This window comes from Pelodiscus sinensis, chromosome 4, assembly GCF_049634645.1.
Source record: "Pelodiscus sinensis isolate JC-2024 chromosome 4, ASM4963464v1, whole genome shotgun sequence".
Taxonomy (NCBI): Eukaryota; Metazoa; Chordata; order Testudines; family Trionychidae; genus Pelodiscus; species Pelodiscus sinensis.
The window spans coordinates 120355615-120372374 of NC_134714.1; the positions used below are offsets into that span (position 1 = coordinate 120355615).

At 47.7% G+C, this 16760-nt stretch overlaps 1 protein-coding gene across 7 annotated transcripts in view; it reads left to right on the plus strand.

The window, feature by feature from the left end:
• Nucleotides 1–16760, plus strand: part of SLC25A22 (solute carrier family 25 member 22) — a 93739-nt gene that overhangs the window by 28732 nt on the left and 48247 nt on the right. For 3 of the 7 annotated variants that reach the window (XM_006114865.4, XM_075928251.1, XM_075928250.1), the window contains exon 2: nucleotides 10463–10578. In XM_006114865.4, the coding sequence (XP_006114927.1) occupies nucleotides 10559–10578 (20 nt within the window). In that variant the 5' untranslated portion in view covers nucleotides 10463–10558. Of the gene's footprint in view, nucleotides 1–4681; nucleotides 5512–6183; nucleotides 6461–10456; nucleotides 10579–15830; nucleotides 15876–16760 lie in introns of those variants that run through there. The other 4 variants (XR_012903685.1, XM_006114864.4, XM_006114867.4 and 1 more) reach the window with 3 other exon arrangements.

The window sequence follows — 16760 nt, forward strand, 5'->3', positions numbered from 1 at the left end:
TTTTCTCCACCTTTTTGTTATGTGGAGTGTAAGCTCTTTAGGACAAGAACACTGTCTTGCTGTGGGTTTGTGCCGCACCTAGCACAATTCAGCTCTGATCTCAGTTGGGGCTACTAAGGGGTACTGTAATGCAGGAGACTCTTGCAATTTGCAGGATCGCTGTTCATGATTTTGCTTATTCACAGGTCTCTCTCATCCCTCCCCCTCCCCCATTGCACCCCAGGCACTGGTTTGTGGGGGGGTGGGGAGGGGAGGCCTGTTGTTGGATGGCAACAGGGTTCAGGGCCTCCTGCACTCACTGATGGGGCTGGGAGCCACTGCCCCCCAGTGTTAACAGATTTAGTCATTCACGGTGGTACTAGGAATGCATCCACCACGAATGGAGGGTTTATTGTACTAATTATACCCTGGTGTGAATGCATGCACACTAATTTCTGCCTTCTGATTAATTGGTTGGACAATTGCAGTTTCCCAGTGCAGACAAGGTTCTCAGGCATAGCTGGCGTTCATTTCAGGTTGGGTTAGACCTGCTGTTCGGGCCTTTCTATCCTTCAGTCTGCGAGTCTGTCGATGTGATTGGCAGCTTGAGTTGACAGCAGATCTAGTTTTCTACCTTGCAGAGGGGGCAAAGCAACTGTTAGCAATCAGGGTCTTACTTCAGGTCAGCCCAATCTCCCTCTTTCACTGCAGAGCGTAGTTGGATTGTAAGCTCTCTGACATTTTGGGGGTCCTTTTTATAGAGAGCCTTCCACAGAGGGGACATTTGCAGTACAAATAATGCAAGCAGCAGAAGTTGTCATGGGAATCTGTTTGCTGTGCTTGCTGCAGAAATGTCAGCGAGGGAAAGAGCTTTTTTGATTTTCTTTGGAAGAAGAAGATTATAACTCCTGAGGTAAGGGGTTGGAATTGTGGGAGAATTTGCAGCACATCCATTGAATGGGCTATGGAGGCATTTTTCCAGCCATTGGATCCTTGGGACATGCAGAAGAAGGAAGAATGTTCCTGATGCTAGCCACTATCACAGCCCTTTTACCCTCACTAGGTCTTCTGACAGCTGCCTACAGTGTTCTGGGCAGAATAAAGGACGGCAGATGAAATCCTTAGTTTATTAACAGAGTACCACTTCCAGGAGAAATGATTCTGTCTTCATTACCCTCATAGCACATTTCATCCGGGGTCTCGATGCATTATAAATGTCTGTGAATTAAATCTCCCAGCACCCCTATGAGGGAAAGCACTCTTATTCCCATTTTACAGCTAGGGAAATGGAGGCACAGAAACTAGGATTTTTAAAAGTGACTGATTTTTTGAGGTGCCTCAGTTTTTGAGGGCCCAGCTTGAGGCACCTTAATGGGGGTGGGGTGGGTGTGTGTGTGTGTGTGTGGAGGGGTTTTTGTTTGAGGCTGCTCAGTGAATTGCAGCTCAGTCTTTAAAACCCAGAGTAGGGAGATGAAGGGACTTGCTCAGGAGTCACAGTGAGTCAGTGGCAGTGCTAGAATTAGAATTCAGCTGTTCCAGCTGCCAATCCTGTGCTCTAGCCACTAGCTTTAAGTGCTCAGACATCTGAGACTGCAGAGGTGGGTGCCTTTATAACCCACAGGTTCTCAGCCTGGGGGTTGTGACCCTCTCTCCACTACTGGAGCATGTGACCATACTTGGTGGGTGGGTCCCCTGAGGCATTTCGATAGTATCATGGGGTCGTGGCCTGGGGAAGGCTGAGGATCACAGAGCTAACAATGGTTGGAGAGCTTGGGGGGAGCAAAGTGAGACCTGGGCAAAGTGTGACCTGAAGATTTGCTGGAGATTTTGCAAAACTGCTCTGAGGCCATTTGTGGCTTGAGACTATAGGGCAGCCTCTCCTCACAGCCCCCCCTCCTCTGCCCGCCCAGGTAGACAGCCCAAGATCACCCCTTTTATACCTTGCAAAGGGGATGAGAGCTAAGCTGCCTGGAGGCTGCAGGCCTGGTTTGAGGGCAGGGTATGACAGGAATGCTGCCGCCCTTGCAGGGCTAGGGAGCCTGTGGTGTGGACTGTGACTAAGCAGCATCCCTGCCGTTTGGTTGGGCAGAGGCCTTCTAGTGGCTGTGCTGCCCCCCCCTTCCCAGCAGCCAATCAGAAAGCTGCTTGGCCTGACGCCCTCCCACTTGCGTCTACCTTCAGGGACTTTGGTCTGGCTCTACCCAAGAGCAAAGCGGGGAGTAAAAGGGGGGGGGGGAGATTTGTTCTCTGCTTCTTAAAGGCACAGTCTGTGCAGCGATGCCCAGCCCCAGAGCCTTTGTGCTTGTGATGAGAGGGGATAAATTCAGAGGTGCAACTGTGGCAGTATTTTATAAATACCCTGTTTGGGGTGGCTCTGGCATGCAAGGGGACAACAGTGTCAAGCAATTATGGGGGCTTGGGCATTTAAGCACCTGTGAGATGCCCAGTGCTGTATGCAATTCCTCACACTCCCTGCTCCAAAGAACCTCCAGTCTGAAAGTCAGATGGAGCGCAGGAAGGAAATTTGAAGTCATTTCATTTCTTTTCTTTTTCAAGTACAGGCAGTCCCCGGGTTACGCGGATCCGACTTATGTCGGATCCATACTTACGAACGGGGCTTTTCTCGCCCCGGAGGACGCGGGCAGCGGGACTGCCCAGACGCGCCGCAGTCCCGCTGCCCACGTCCTCCGAGGAGAGAAAAGCCGCTCCGCGTCTCCCTGGTCTGCTTGGGGGGGGGGGGCCCCAGCAGACCAGGGAGACGCGGAGCAAAGCCGCAGAGGATGCGGGCGGCGGGACCGCTGCGTGTCTCGGTGGTCCCACTGCCCGCGTCTCCCTGGTCTGCTGGGGGGGGGGGGGGGCACAGCTAGTGCCCTCCCCCCAGAAAACCAGGCTTTTCTCGCTGACGCCTATGGTAGAGCAGCTGGGGCGCTGTCAGGTTGGTCCCGCAGCGCCGCTCCTCGGCACTACTGGACCAACCCGGCAGCACCCCAGCTGCTCTGCCCCAGGTGTCCCCAAGTCAGCCACTGCTGAAACTGATCAGCGGCTGATTCCAGGAACCCCGGGACAGAGTTGCTCTGTCCCGGGCTTCCTGGAATCAGCCGCTGATCAGTTTCAGCAGCAGCTGACTTGGGGACACCTGGGGTAGAGCAGCTGGGGTGCGGCCCTACGGGGACCTACCCTGCAGCGCCCCAGCTGCTCTGTCCCAGGCGTCCAGATTCAGCCGCTGTTGAAACTGATCAGTGGCTGATTCCAGGAAGCCCGGGGCAGAGCAACTCTGCCTCGGGCTTCCTGTAGTCAGCCGCTGGTCAGTTTCAGCAGCGGCTGAATCTGGACGCCAGTTCCGACTTACGTACAAATTCAACTTAAGAACAAACCTACAGTCCCTATCTTGTATGTAACCCGGGGACCGCCTGTATCCTGAGAGAGCAGTGCCTGATTCACCCAGGGGAGACTTCTCAGCACCAATACACAGTGGTCTATGATATGGCAGGAGGCTAGAAGATTTCTCTCTGGAAACTTTTTCAGTTCATTTACAAGCCTAAAATGTCATGGCAGCAACTGTGTGTGTTGCTTACTACTGTAGTGAGCAAAGCTTGACAGGGTGTCCGTGGGCTCACTGTTGTTGGAAACAAGAGTTTTGGTAAGTAAAATACACAAATGGATACAGTGCTGGATAGGGATGTGAATTAATAACTGATTAATTGGTTATTGGGTAAGCCTGAGCAGCCCAGCATGGGACCAGAAGCAACTGGGCTAGAGCAGCCTCTGCCTGTGCCTCCTCCCTCCCCTTCCCTGATTTAATCAGTGAACTGGTTATACTTTAATGTTTAACCCGTTATCTAATTAAATTGGATCTCACATCCTGACTACTTATAATAGAAGTCTTCTATGATAACTGCTTTCTAAGGCTTAGGGTGGATTGAGAAGCATCCAGTGGAGAGTCAAATGCCTCCAGCCCCCAGGAATTTTGTGAATTAAATCAGTACCTTGGCCAACATTGTTGGGATAAATGGCATTAGAGGTGTGTACATACGCGTGTTTGTGGGAGGGTGAATGTGTCTGATTTAGTGCTTGTTTGACATGCTGGCCTAGTGGCCCTAGAGACTGAAGGCCTGTCTCTGACCAAAGCAACACTGGCTTGAAGTCAGAGAAATAGTTTATTTTGGCATTCCAGTCCTTGTATCACCATCAAAATCACTGAACTTTAATGAGTGGTTATTTAAAACCAGCTTCCTCAAACAAAGGGTTCTTCTGATCCTAAAGGATAAGCCACACACCCAGGGCAATATATCACTCAGCTCTTACCCAATAACCCAGCTGCTACCAATCCTCTTGTATCTAAAATCTAAAGTTTTATTTATAAAAAAGAGGCAATTGTGATATGTATTTTTATTCCTTAAGTCAGTTTTAACTCTTGGTTCAAGGCGTGTAGCAGTGATGGAGTAAACTGCTACAAGCTTGTAGCAGTCAAGTTTCTGGTTGCTTCCAAATCATCAGAAGGTTTTTAGTTCTTTGGTTCGAATGCTCCCTTTAGTGTTCGTCCGGAGGCTGGAGCAAGACCGAGGCAAAATGTAGATATTTCCACCACCTTTTTATAGCTTCTACCATGTGGAGGGCAATCCATTGTTTCAAACAAAGCACAGCACAGCTAGTCCAAAACTTTATAAAGATGGAGCATGGAGTCACATGAGAAAGTCCTATGTCTATGTCTGATTTCACTTAGTCACTCTGTTCAGTGTACATGGGTGTCTTCTGTGATGAGGTAAGTGTCTTTTATGATGGGCCACTTACCTTGAACTGTGCAGGCTAAATACCTTGTGGAAGATACCACAAGAGCCAGCATATTTGAAATACAGGTACTGAGCTAAGACATAACTTCAGATACAAAAATGACACATGCATACAATAGCATAATTCTATTCAGCAAATCATAACTTTTTTTCCTATTGACACCCTACTTGAGACACTTTAAGATTTGTTGCAATTGTATCACAGTAGCAACAATTATCTACATGGTTATATTTTAATCCGATAATGTCACATGCCTGCCTCCTCATTTTGTCTAAGGGGACAGTGATACTTATTAAAGTGTCTTTGAGGGCTTCAGTGAGGATCAGTCAGCTACAGTTTGCTTTGAACAGGGGACACACTACACAAGCGTCAAAGATCTCATAACCTAGTAAGGTCATCAGAAGTGCTTGAGGGTCCTGCAAATCCCAGCCATTCCTGATCTCCCTCCCCCTCTCACACCCTCCGCTCTCTCCATGCAGTGGTCTGTTTGCACAAAGAGCATTTACGCTTACATATGCACACACGGAGTGGACTGTGATTCAGTGATAAAGCACTTTCCTTCTTCACGTGATAAAGTGAAGGGAAGCAAAGGTTAATAACCAGTCAGGTGCACAGGGATATGCTTGCACCAAAGGGTCGGAGATACTAAGGCTGCAGTCCCTGAAGAAAACTGTTTGCTCACAGAACAGGGAAAAATCTGAGGCCAGGAGAACTGTCGTGGGCAGTAGATCAGAGATCCAAGTAAGTATGTGCACGTGTGTGTACATGTGAAGGGAGAGCGATGGAATCAGAAGAAAATATTAACTTCTGTGCATGGAGGGCCACAGTGGCTTTGGAAGCTGACTGGATTTGTGATGAGGAGCTGTCTGAGGTAGCTTAGGCGTGGTGATTCCCTTTTGGTGAGGTAGGCATTGGAAGGGCAGGGTAAAGCTGAGGCCCTGTTCTAAAGAGGGTCTGGACAGGGGAGACAGTGGAGGGAAGTTGGAGTGTCTTTTTAAAATTGGTTTGGTCCCTCTCCCCCTCAGAAAGGCAAAGGGAGCCATTTGTAGCTGTAATGCAGAGCGGCGATCTCAGCCAGCACGGGTTACTCTAGTCCCCTGGGGCTCCCCTTAGCTTGGGTCAGTTTAATTCTTGGCATTAAGCAGCTGGGCCTTTCCTCAATGGAGAACAATGCACTGGGCAGCTATGGCTTCCCTCCCAGGCCTGGCTGGAATTAGTGGGAATGACAGCAGAGAGAAGGTGTGGGAAGGGATAGTTTCGACAAGGATCATATTCTACACTAGGGCTTGAGCCTGACATGCAGCTTTACCACGGCAGATCCCTTCTGTAGCTGTGATTGACACCAGTGCCCTCTGACTTGTCACAGTGCAGTGTACTCGGGTTTGTATGTTAGGAGTTTGACCTGGGACAGCTGCATCCGTGGTTAACAAATCAGAGCGGCTGAGTTGTAGGGAAGTTGTGGGAATGGGATGAGTTTACAGTTGCAGAAGCATTTGCTAGGGACCCCAGCACTCCAGAATTGCTCGGGTCCTAGCATCTGAGCCTCGTGACTGACCACTTGCCATTTCCAGAGTGCTAAGGGGGTGTGGGGCTGGCTGGCTGGAGAGGCAGCTTGGTGAGATGAAGCTGCTGTCCTGAGGTGGTTCTGGTTTGGCAAAGATTGAAAACCACGGATGCAGACTAGCACTGGGTCAGTATAGCTACTATGGATGATAGCAATAACCGTGTACAGGTATTTATCAAGTAAGCAGATGAAATGGAGTGATTATCTGTAATCTGCAGTACTGGCTGCAATGCTGTGTGTGTGTGTGTGTGTGTGTGTGTGTGTGTGTGTGTGTGTGTGTGTAATATATATATATATATCCTTAAGTGTTAATTTATGGCGTCCCATGGCACTAGAACTTCGGCACTTCCTCCAACCATGATGGATGTGTGTGTCATGTTAAAACTAATCTGCTCAGTTGCTCTAATAAACATAAAAGGGAGATCCCAGTGTGTGAATAATGGGGCACTAATCCATGCCTGGCTGCATTAACAACACGCTAGGCGAAAATTAATACCCCATAATTCATCCCCTATACGGTTCTTCCTACTTAATAAGGCATGGCTTGTAAAACTAGGAACTGCCGCTATATTTAGGGCTGGTCAGCTAGTCATGCTTAAGGGAAGTACCTTGTAGAAAATACCTCTGTTTGCTGAATGACACACTCCTCCCTCGCATTTGAGGGGCAAGAAAGATGGTCTCTATTACAGGTTCAGGGGTTCTGGGATGTTCCTCATTTCCTATCCCTGCTCGCAGCCACAGATGAGGAATGGAGGTTAAGTAACTTGCCCTAAATCACACAAACACAACCTATAGCACTGCTTGGAGCAGAATCCCTTTGTTACCTAAACTGCAGGAAAGCAGTCTCCACATTGGTGTGGCTCACACAACAGGCCTGTCACATTTTGGAGTGGCTATGGAGGAGTTTCCAGGGTGACATTTGCACCTTCCTTAGCACTGTCCGTTTTGCTGCAGACGCAGTTCAGCTGCAGGGCAGGGATTTAGGGCTGATTGGTACCAGAAAGTTGGATTGATCCAGCTACTTTGCTCAGGTGTGAAAAATCCATACCCCTGAGCAACATAATGAAGCTGACTTACATCCCCATGTACACCCATAGGGTTACCCAGAAGAATTCTTCTGTTGATATAGCTTTTGCCTCTTGGGGAGAAGGATTCTCTTTGCCAACAGTAGAACTTGTCCTGTCATCAGTGTCTGCACTACAGTGACTCTGTAATGATTCCAGTGTAGATGAATCCTGACTCCGAATCCAGCAGTTTGGATCCTTGACATGTACTCTCACTGCTCCAGTAGCTTCGTTTGATTGGCTTTGGCATTGTTGGTTAGGAAGAGTCCTGCACTTCAGACAGTTTTATCTTAGTTCTCTGTTTTACTCCTCTGTTTCCCTGTTGCGTGTTTAACCTTCTGGGCATTTCCCTGGGCTGATCTCCTCTCCCAGTGGCACCTTCTCCTAGCCTGAACTCCCCATTCCTCCCAGGAGCTAGTTAGCATCCTGCTGTCACAGGAACTGGAATCTGGCCCAGCACTCAGATCTCCCCAGCCAGGAGACAAGGAACTTCATTTCATACCTTAAAATGAATTACCGGATCCTGGAGAATATAGCAAAGTGCATTCGTGGAATTTATATTGGCAGTTGGGATGGCTTTGCACATTGGCATCAGCTGTACCTCTTACCAAACACTGCTGGGAGAAGCCAGCCTTCTGTCAGAGCTTAATGCTCAACATCTCCAGGTGTGTTTGCTCTTCTGTAACTCCTCAGTTGGCTCTGGTAGTTCTGGAGGTGCAGGGCTCCACTGTGCTAAGTGCTGGACATGCACATAAAGAGACCAAACCTGCTTTGAAAGGCTGACCATCTCCGGTTAGGGTGGGGAGGAGCAGGAAATAACATCTCTCATTTCACAGATGAGGAATGGAGGTTAAGTAACTTGCCCTAAATCACACACACACATCCTATAGCACAGCTGTGAGCTGAACTCAGGTTTTCTGTTTCCTAGTCTAGTGCCTTAGCTATAAAACCATCTTAGTTCTTGTTCTTGATCTCCCAGAACAGAGCAATCTCCCAAGCATCCATTTTCCCTCTTGATCAGTCAAAACCTAAATACTTAACATAATAGGTTTTTGGGTTTGTTTGTTTGTTTTTTATTATTATACATGAAATGCAGCTGCCTCTGGGGTGGAGAGAAACAGCTGACTAGTACTCAGCAGCAGCAGGACCATTTATTTCGGCAAAAACCCATTTGTGAAAAGTATCTTCTGTACCTAATGCTTCTGTGATGACAGAGTATGAGAACTGTGTGTGGAATTGGCCAGACTTCCTGTATCCGTGAAAGGGAACACCCTATTTACTGTAGTTGTTACTAGTGAGTTTTCATGATTTAAGGTTTGCTTACATGGAGTTGTGCCGGTTGAACACAAGGTGTGAAACTAAGCCAGTGCCAATGCCTAGATGTGTATACGCTCTTATGTTTAGTTTTTAGAGTGGCTTATGTCTGTTTAGCTTAAAGTGACTGAGAATCAGTTGAAACTAAATGAAAATAAGATGCACTTAAACTGGAGGGTGTCCACTAGGCAGTTGCAACTATTCACATAAAGCTTTTAGTGTTTTAATTATAGTCAAAGCCTTAGTTTATCGGGATTTTTAGTGCATTCTCCCCTGTCCTTCGCTAATTTGGTTGGCTGAAAAGGATCCTCAGAAGAGATGCTGGTGAATGAGGTGAGACCTGAGTATACTAGAAAGAACTCCATTCCCCAGTGGGTTAGTACACTAGCCTGTTACAGCTCCAAATGATCTCCACTGCAAATGGATTTGAAGACTCAGCTTCATTGAGGTGGGTGGATGGCTGGGAAGCTAATCCTACTAAGTCTGTCCCTGTCCTTGAAGCTAAAAGTCTCTGCCTGACAGAGACCCTCAGCTGGAGTATCAGGAGGGAGTTCAAGCCTGAGGTGCGCTAGCAGAGCTGTGTCTGAGTGGAATAGTAGGCAGCACCTGTCTGCATTGTGGCTGGCTCCATGCAGGTCCAGTGAATTCCTGCTTGTCGCAGACACTAAGTCATTCATTTTGCCCTGCAATGAAAATGCAATGCTAGCCTATAAAGTCTCTTCCCGGACTGTGAGGATGTGTGTGTGCACAGAAAGGACTCCTGATGGGTGGCCTAGTGGCACACTTCACTGTCTAGACAGAGTAATTGGTTTGTTCCCAGCCTAGGGGTTGCTGCTGCCCAGGCAACTGAAAGGGAAGCAGCCAATGGGTAGATGAGAAGCAGGGAGTTACCAGATGGAAGCCGGGGACCAGCTGCTTTCAGGGAGGAGGAGTAGGTGGCAAGAAATGAATAATATTTAAGGAATCTAAATAGTGAATATGCCAAAATTTTCACCTTTTGGGGGTTAAGTTCCTTCATGGGCTGGGTTCTAGCAGCTTCCTGGTAACTCTCTCTCTCTCTCTCTCTCTCTGTAGGAGCAGCATAATAAAGAACACGCTCCTCCCTGGGAGACAGATGGTGTGGAAGTCTGATCCTCCCCCTCCTTCTCCTCTCCCACCCCCTTCCCCTCTTGCTCCTAAGAGCAGACAGCTGAAAAATAGGCTGCTGTCCCTTTAAGCCCTGCTGGGCACTTTCAGCATCTGGCTGTCATCTTTAGGCGCTGGAGCATGGTGCTCTTGGCAGCCAGCTTGAGACCATGTGGCGGGTGGGTGGGTGTGAGGATTTCACAGCCTTGCAGCTTCTTGACTGTTCCTTCTGTGCATGGCAGAGGGAAAGTCACTGGGAAATGTTTGTCTTTGGGTGTCACTCTTATTTTTAAAAATCTGACCAACACGCCTTCCTCTCTGAATAATCCATGTCCGGGGGATCTGCCCACAGGAGTCTCTGGGATTGGAGTCAGTGACTTCTGCAGGGTTAGGATTTGGGGCATGGATGCAGGCAGTCTTTCAGCCTGTCGTCCGAGCATGTTGTTGGGTGTGTGGGGGAGGCACTGGTGAAGGCCTAGCAGACCAGGTTGCCCCTGCGTAGGGCGGGGGTGGGGACTTGTGCACAGTGTACCCTGCCTACTAAAGTTTGGACTTTGGGGGGAATCTAAAGTTTCCTTTTTTCAATTTTGTTGTCTTGGTATTTCTCTCTTTCTCCCCTTCTCAGGAGAACCACGTGAGAGGCAGTGACTGAAAACAAAAAGAAGCTAAAGGACATTTGGGAGGAACACATCGATTTTTAACAGGATCACGTCTGCATTAAATGGCTGATAAACAGATCAGGTAAAACGTTTTGCTGTTCCCTTTGTCAGGAGGAGATGGGTGAGATTCTCTGGTGAGTGATATACAAGAGGTCAGACTAGATTATGGGTTCCCAAACTGGAGGGGGGGGGGGAGAAGAGCACAAGGCAAACCCCCCCAGGTCCCCTTTGTTTGTTTGTTTGCTCAACAAGTTTTGCTGGTTTTGTGTGTGTGTGAGGGTTTCTCAAAAATCAAAAAGGGGGTGTGATGCGGAAAAGTTTGGGAACCACTGGACTAGATGATCTAACAATCTATCTGGCCTTAAAATTTGTGACTTCTCCACTCCTGTGATGGGGCTTAAGGGGCAATCCAGACCAGTAAGCGTTTGCCACCGCAAATTCTTTCCTGAGATGTAATCTGCTGTGTTGTAGTTTGAACCCATGGCCTTGTGTCCTGCCTTCTGTGGCAAAAGAGAACAACTGTTCCCCACTTTTTCTGTAGCAGCCTTTCAAGGATCTGAAGACTGCTCTCCTATCCCCCTCCCGCAAATTTCCTTTTTGCCAAACTTATACATACACAATTCCCTCAGCCTTTGCTCACATGGCTTGTGTTCCATCCCTTGAATCATCTTTGTCACTTACCTCTGGATCCTTCCAGTTTCTTTACAGCCTCTCTGTACATTGACACCAAAATTAGACACCATACTGCAGCTGAGGCCTAGCCAGTGCTGAGTAAAGGAATACCATCGCCTCCTGTGACTTGCCTGCTATGCCTCTCGTATTGCAACCTAAACTTATAGCTTTATGTGACTCCAACACACTTATGGTCCCAGATTGTCCCCAAACCATGTGCTCTGTAATGTCTGGGTATTTCCTGGACACCCCAGAGAAATAATAAAGTTCATTTATTCTTCTGAAGACCCAAAAGCACATTATAGCTTATTAACTTAAGTGAAGTAAATACACCCTTCCCTTTAAACGTACCACTGAGTTGGTTTCTGGAAAAAAAACCAAAAACCAGATTAACACCAAAACATAGGCTAAGTCAGTGATCCCCAACCTTTAGAGGTTCCCGGGCGCCTGGGAGGTGGGGGCCACTCATGCGCCGGGTGCCCAGGGGCGGGGCCACGTGTCCGGGGGGACGCCAGGGGACTGGAATGCCCTTGCACCCGGCGCCGGCGTGTGCCCTGGGCCGGGGCAGCCCGAGCGCCTTGTGCCGTGGGCCCGGGGCTGGTGCTGCCGCCTGAGCCACACGCCTGGGGCCGGCACTGGCGCCACTCGAGCACCGCGCGCCCGAGCGCCGCGCACCCAGCACCGCTGCGTGTTGTGCGCGTGGGGCCGGCCCAGGTTGTCAGCAGGCACACACAAATGCCCCGGCGGGCTCCATGGCGCCCACGGGCACCGCATTGGGGACCACTGGGCTAAGTGATTCCAAGTAAAAGAAATAATATTAGAAATGGGCACAAATACATGTTGAAAACTTCATCTAGCAAGATACAGGCTTTGTTGAAGATGATTTCTACCTACATTCAGTTTCCAGAGACTTTAACCCTGTCTTGGCAGAAAGATCCATTTTTTTTTTCAGCCTGCCTGAGCTCTCTTTTCTCATCTGTCTAGTAATGGATGCCAAAGACAGCTTCTGTCTCTGCTTGTATCTCTCATAGCTCAGTGACTTTGTTTCATGAGCTCTAGCTTATCTGAGGAAATGGGTTCTACCCACGAAAGCTCATGATACCATCGACATGTTTTGCTCATCTCTAAGGTTTTGTCTACACTGCAGGGTTTTTGATCAAGAAGCTTTTTGTGCAAGAGGTCTTCCGCAAAATCTTTTTGCACAGAAGTGCATCCATACCTCAAAAGCACATTGCAAAAGTGATGTGCTTTTGCGCAAGAGAGCGTCCACACTGCATGGACGCTCTTGTGCAAGAAAGTTCTGATGGCCATTCTGTGAATGGCCATCAGAGCACCTGTGCTTTTTGTGATGAGCATCCTTGTGCAAAAACGGGTTATGCTTCGTAGAAGGAGGTATACCTACACTGCAAAAAGCTCTCTGTTCTATCAATTGACTGTAGATTTTCTTGTGCAAAAATGTGCTTGAGGTGAGGACGCTCCGCAGGTTTTGTGCAAAAACAGATGTTTTTGCGCAAAAAACCTGTAGTGTAGACATAGCCTAAGGTGCTGCTAGACTATTCGTTGTTTTTATATTTTTTTGTTAGTCTCCAAGGGTATGTCTACACTACCACCCTAGTTCGAACTTGGGTGGTAATGTAGGCAACCGGAGTTGCAAATGAAGCCCGGGATTTGAATTTCCCGGGCTTCATTTGCATATTGCCGGGCGCCGCCATTTTTAAATGTCCGCTAGTGCGGACTCCGTGCCGCGTGTAGCCGCGCAGCACGGAGTCCGCACTAGCGGACATTTAAAAATGGCGGTGCCCGGCAATATGCAAATGAAGCCCGGGAAATTCAAATCCCGGGCTTCATTTGCAACTCCGGTTGCCTACATTACCACCCTAGTTCGAACTAGGGTGGTAGTGTAGACATACCCCAAGGTACTACAGGACCACTCATGGTGTTTTTTGGTTTTTAAGTTACAGACTAACATGGCTACCTCTGAGACCTCTTCATGTAGTGTTAGTACGTACTTTTCACTATGCTGTTAATCACCAATATCTGCCATTAGCTATGAGAACACTATCAGAACTCACTGTAGGCGTACAATATTACTGTATTATAAAAATGGATTCAGTTGCTTATTACCTTGTGGTTTAAACCCCTGTCTTTACAGACCAGTGAACCTTGGCAATGGATTCTTTTGAAGGTTACCTTTCCAAAGTAAAGTTTATTGAAGTCGTGAGGGAAGTGCCATGGATTCTAGTGATGAAAGACATTCCATCCTCTTTCTTCCTCAACTTGTTAACTCTAATGCAAATTAGACTGTTTCCTGCCATCTTTTTTTTCCTCCCTGCTGTCTTGAGGGTCCTGTTTACCTTAATTGACACATCAGTAGTAAATACACATTCTTTTGTTTACTACTCCCCCTGCCATACCTGTTTTACACACAATAATTCCAGCATATAGTCACAACTCTTAATACAATATTAAGTATGTGTATACAGTATATAGAATGTGCGCGATCTGTGAGTTGTTAGTTTTCAAATGATACCTCACAAGACTTATTTTGCATGAAGATTATTACAGTCGTTTGCAGAGTGTGCATACAACTCCCCTCTCTTCTTTTCTCCTTTTTGATGTCCTCTTCCTGTTGTCTTTTTCTTTCATCCTGTTCTACACTCCACATTCCTTCTCTTTATTTCACCTCTCCTTTCAAAGGGCAGCTTTTCAGCTGATATAAATCTGGGTCATTCTGTGCTATGCTGAGAGATGTGGTGCTTTCTATTTTGGAACAATACATAGAAATGACCTATTTCCTGCTTGCTAAAACCTAGTCTGTCTTTGTAATTGTAGGTGCTTTGGCGTGTGTCTATACAGCAGGGCTTAACTCGAAATAAGCTATGCAAATTGAGCTACGTCAATTGTGTAGCTTATTTTGAAATTGAAATTGGGAGCATCTACACATCACTTATTTCAAAATAGAGCACTCTTCCTCCGACTTCCCTTACTCCTTGTACAGTGAGAGTTACTGGAATCAGAGTAAGAAGTTCTCTAGCTTGACATTATTTCACAATGACTACCTGCTGTGTAGAAATGAACTACATTATTCAACATTTTGAAATAATGTTGCTGTGTAGATGTACCCTTGATGTCCAAGCACTGACCCAGGTTTAACACAACTAGCATGATTTGAGGGGACAGTAGGTAGCTTGCTCCTGTCTTCTCCTAGAGCAGTGTTTCTTAAACTGTGTTCTGGAGCACGCCGGTGTGCTGCAAAGCAGTCGAAGACGTGCCACAAAGAACAACAGAACTCAAAATGGCCACCCTTAAAGGGGCAACTTTTTTCCCCCCTTTTTCCCCTCCCCCTGACCTTTTTTTTTTTTTTTTCTTCAACAAAAAAAAATCCTTGGTGTTCTTCATTTAAAACAAAAAATTGTTTGGTGTTCCTCGGTCTTAAAGTTCTAGGGACTGACCTAGAGCTATATTTGTGGGTCTTAGTGCAGTCTACGCAGCAGAGGTAAAGCCGAAATAAGCTACGTAACTTACGCTATGTAATTGACGTAGCTGAAGTCAGAATAGCTTCACTTGGCTTTTGGTGCTATCTTCACAGCAGGAAGTCTGCGAGAGAGTGCACGTCCTCTGACTTCCCTTACCCCTCATAAAATGAGAGTTACAGGAGTCGGAGTAATCAACGTAATTTTGACATTATGTTGAAATAACTGCTTGTAGTGTAGAGGTGGGCTATGATATTTCAGGATAACATCAGTTTTTCCAAAATGACACTTGTGTAAACATGCCCTTAAGTGGGTAAATCTGAGCTATGCCTCTGGCTGTTGTGGATCATGCTACTGGCATGTTCCCTGGACCAGGATGCGCCCAAGCATGGGTTTAGCTTTTTGTTAGTGCAGGGGTAATCCACACGCCTACTGGGTGTGGTGCCCTGTCCCATGTAGCGGCACTTTGACCACTTACACAGAGGGAGAAAATGACTGTGCTCTACAGCCTTAGCTGAGAGCCAGTTGGCTTTTAGCTCAAGTGGTAGAGGCTCATGATCTAAGCTACAGAGGCCCCAGGTTTGGTTCTGCCTCTCTGCGTTAGAGGCAGGGGTTACACATGGTGTAAAAAGCAACTGCTATCTAGCTCCAGACATTACTGTAGTCCCATTGTCAGTGCCACTTCCTAACACCTGACTTCCTCAATGCATTGTCTCCCAAGACCAGCTTTGTACAGGGGAGAAGGGAAATATTGGGTGTGGGCTATTTTTCTGTGAGGCAGAGGCAGCTCATGGTGGAGGGAAGGGCCCTAGGAGGAGTAGACAGCCCCAAGAAAACACCATTGCATGGTTAACCCCCAGACAGTGTGTCTTGTCCATTAACTGACTTCAGGAGCTCTCGATCTTTCTTTGTGAGCGTTCTTTCCCTAGACTGAATTACAAGCCCAGATTTGTCTCTGCTTGGCCATGTGGCTACGTGGGCTGGATCACCCAAATGGAGCAGACTGTAAACATGGCTGTAGCTGAACTGGCTGGTGGTGGCTGTGCAGCATGGCCTTGCAGGCCAGTGCAGGCACATGGAGCCCAGAATGCTCGATTTTAATCAGTAGGGGTGATGGGTCTGTTCCCACCTCTTTGATCCACTTGCTGAATCAATTTGTGCAATCACTGAATCTCTGTTTATATTACAGTAACACCTAGTGTTCCTGAAGGCAGTAGGGGTCTCCATACACACGGTAAGAGACAGTACCTAGTGGTGTCCCCCAGGGGTCTGTACTGGGACCAGTCCTGTTCAACTTATTCATACATGATCTGGAGAAAGGGGTAAACAGGGAGGTGGCAAAAATTGCAGACGATACAAAACAGCTCAAGATGGTTAAGTCCCAGGGAGACTGCAAAGAGCTACAAAAGGGTCTTTCAGAACTGGGCGTCTGGGAAACAAAATGACAGACAAAATTCAGTGTTGATAAATGCAAACTAATGCACATTGAAAACCTCATCCCAAATATACATATGAAAGGGGGGAGGGGTCTAAATTAGCTGTTACCACTCGAGAGAGAGTTCTTGGAGTCCTTGTGGATAGTTCCCTGAAAACATTCCCTCTGCACAGTAGCAGCCAAAAAAGTGCACAGAACGTTGGGAATCCTGAAAGGCATAGGTAATGAAGACCAAAAATCTCCTACTGCATCTATGTACATACATGGTGCACCCACATCTTGAACACAGCCACCTTGCTAGCTCTGTACCCGGTAGCACACTTGGCAGAAGGCATGACAGGCCTCAACTGTGAGCCCCTCTCCCCAACAGTCATAGACTCTTGTCTTGTGCCACCTTCACCTCAGAGGGCTTCCATCAGGCCTACAGCACAGAGGCAGACCTTCCAGAATGCCTGTGGCTGGACAGCTTCTGCTGTCAGGCTGAGTATCTTGAGTTAATTGGCCTTTCTGCTCCCCTTGTTTCACTCCAGCAATGTATCCCTGCCACCTCCTCTGTTCAGAGGAGCAGCACTCCATTGATGGCCCTGCCCGGCCCATCCTGAGAGCAGTGCTCATCATTCAGAGGGGGGAGGCCTCTGAAGCAGCCAGGGTGGGTCAATAGTTTCTCGATGTGTTCAGGTGTGA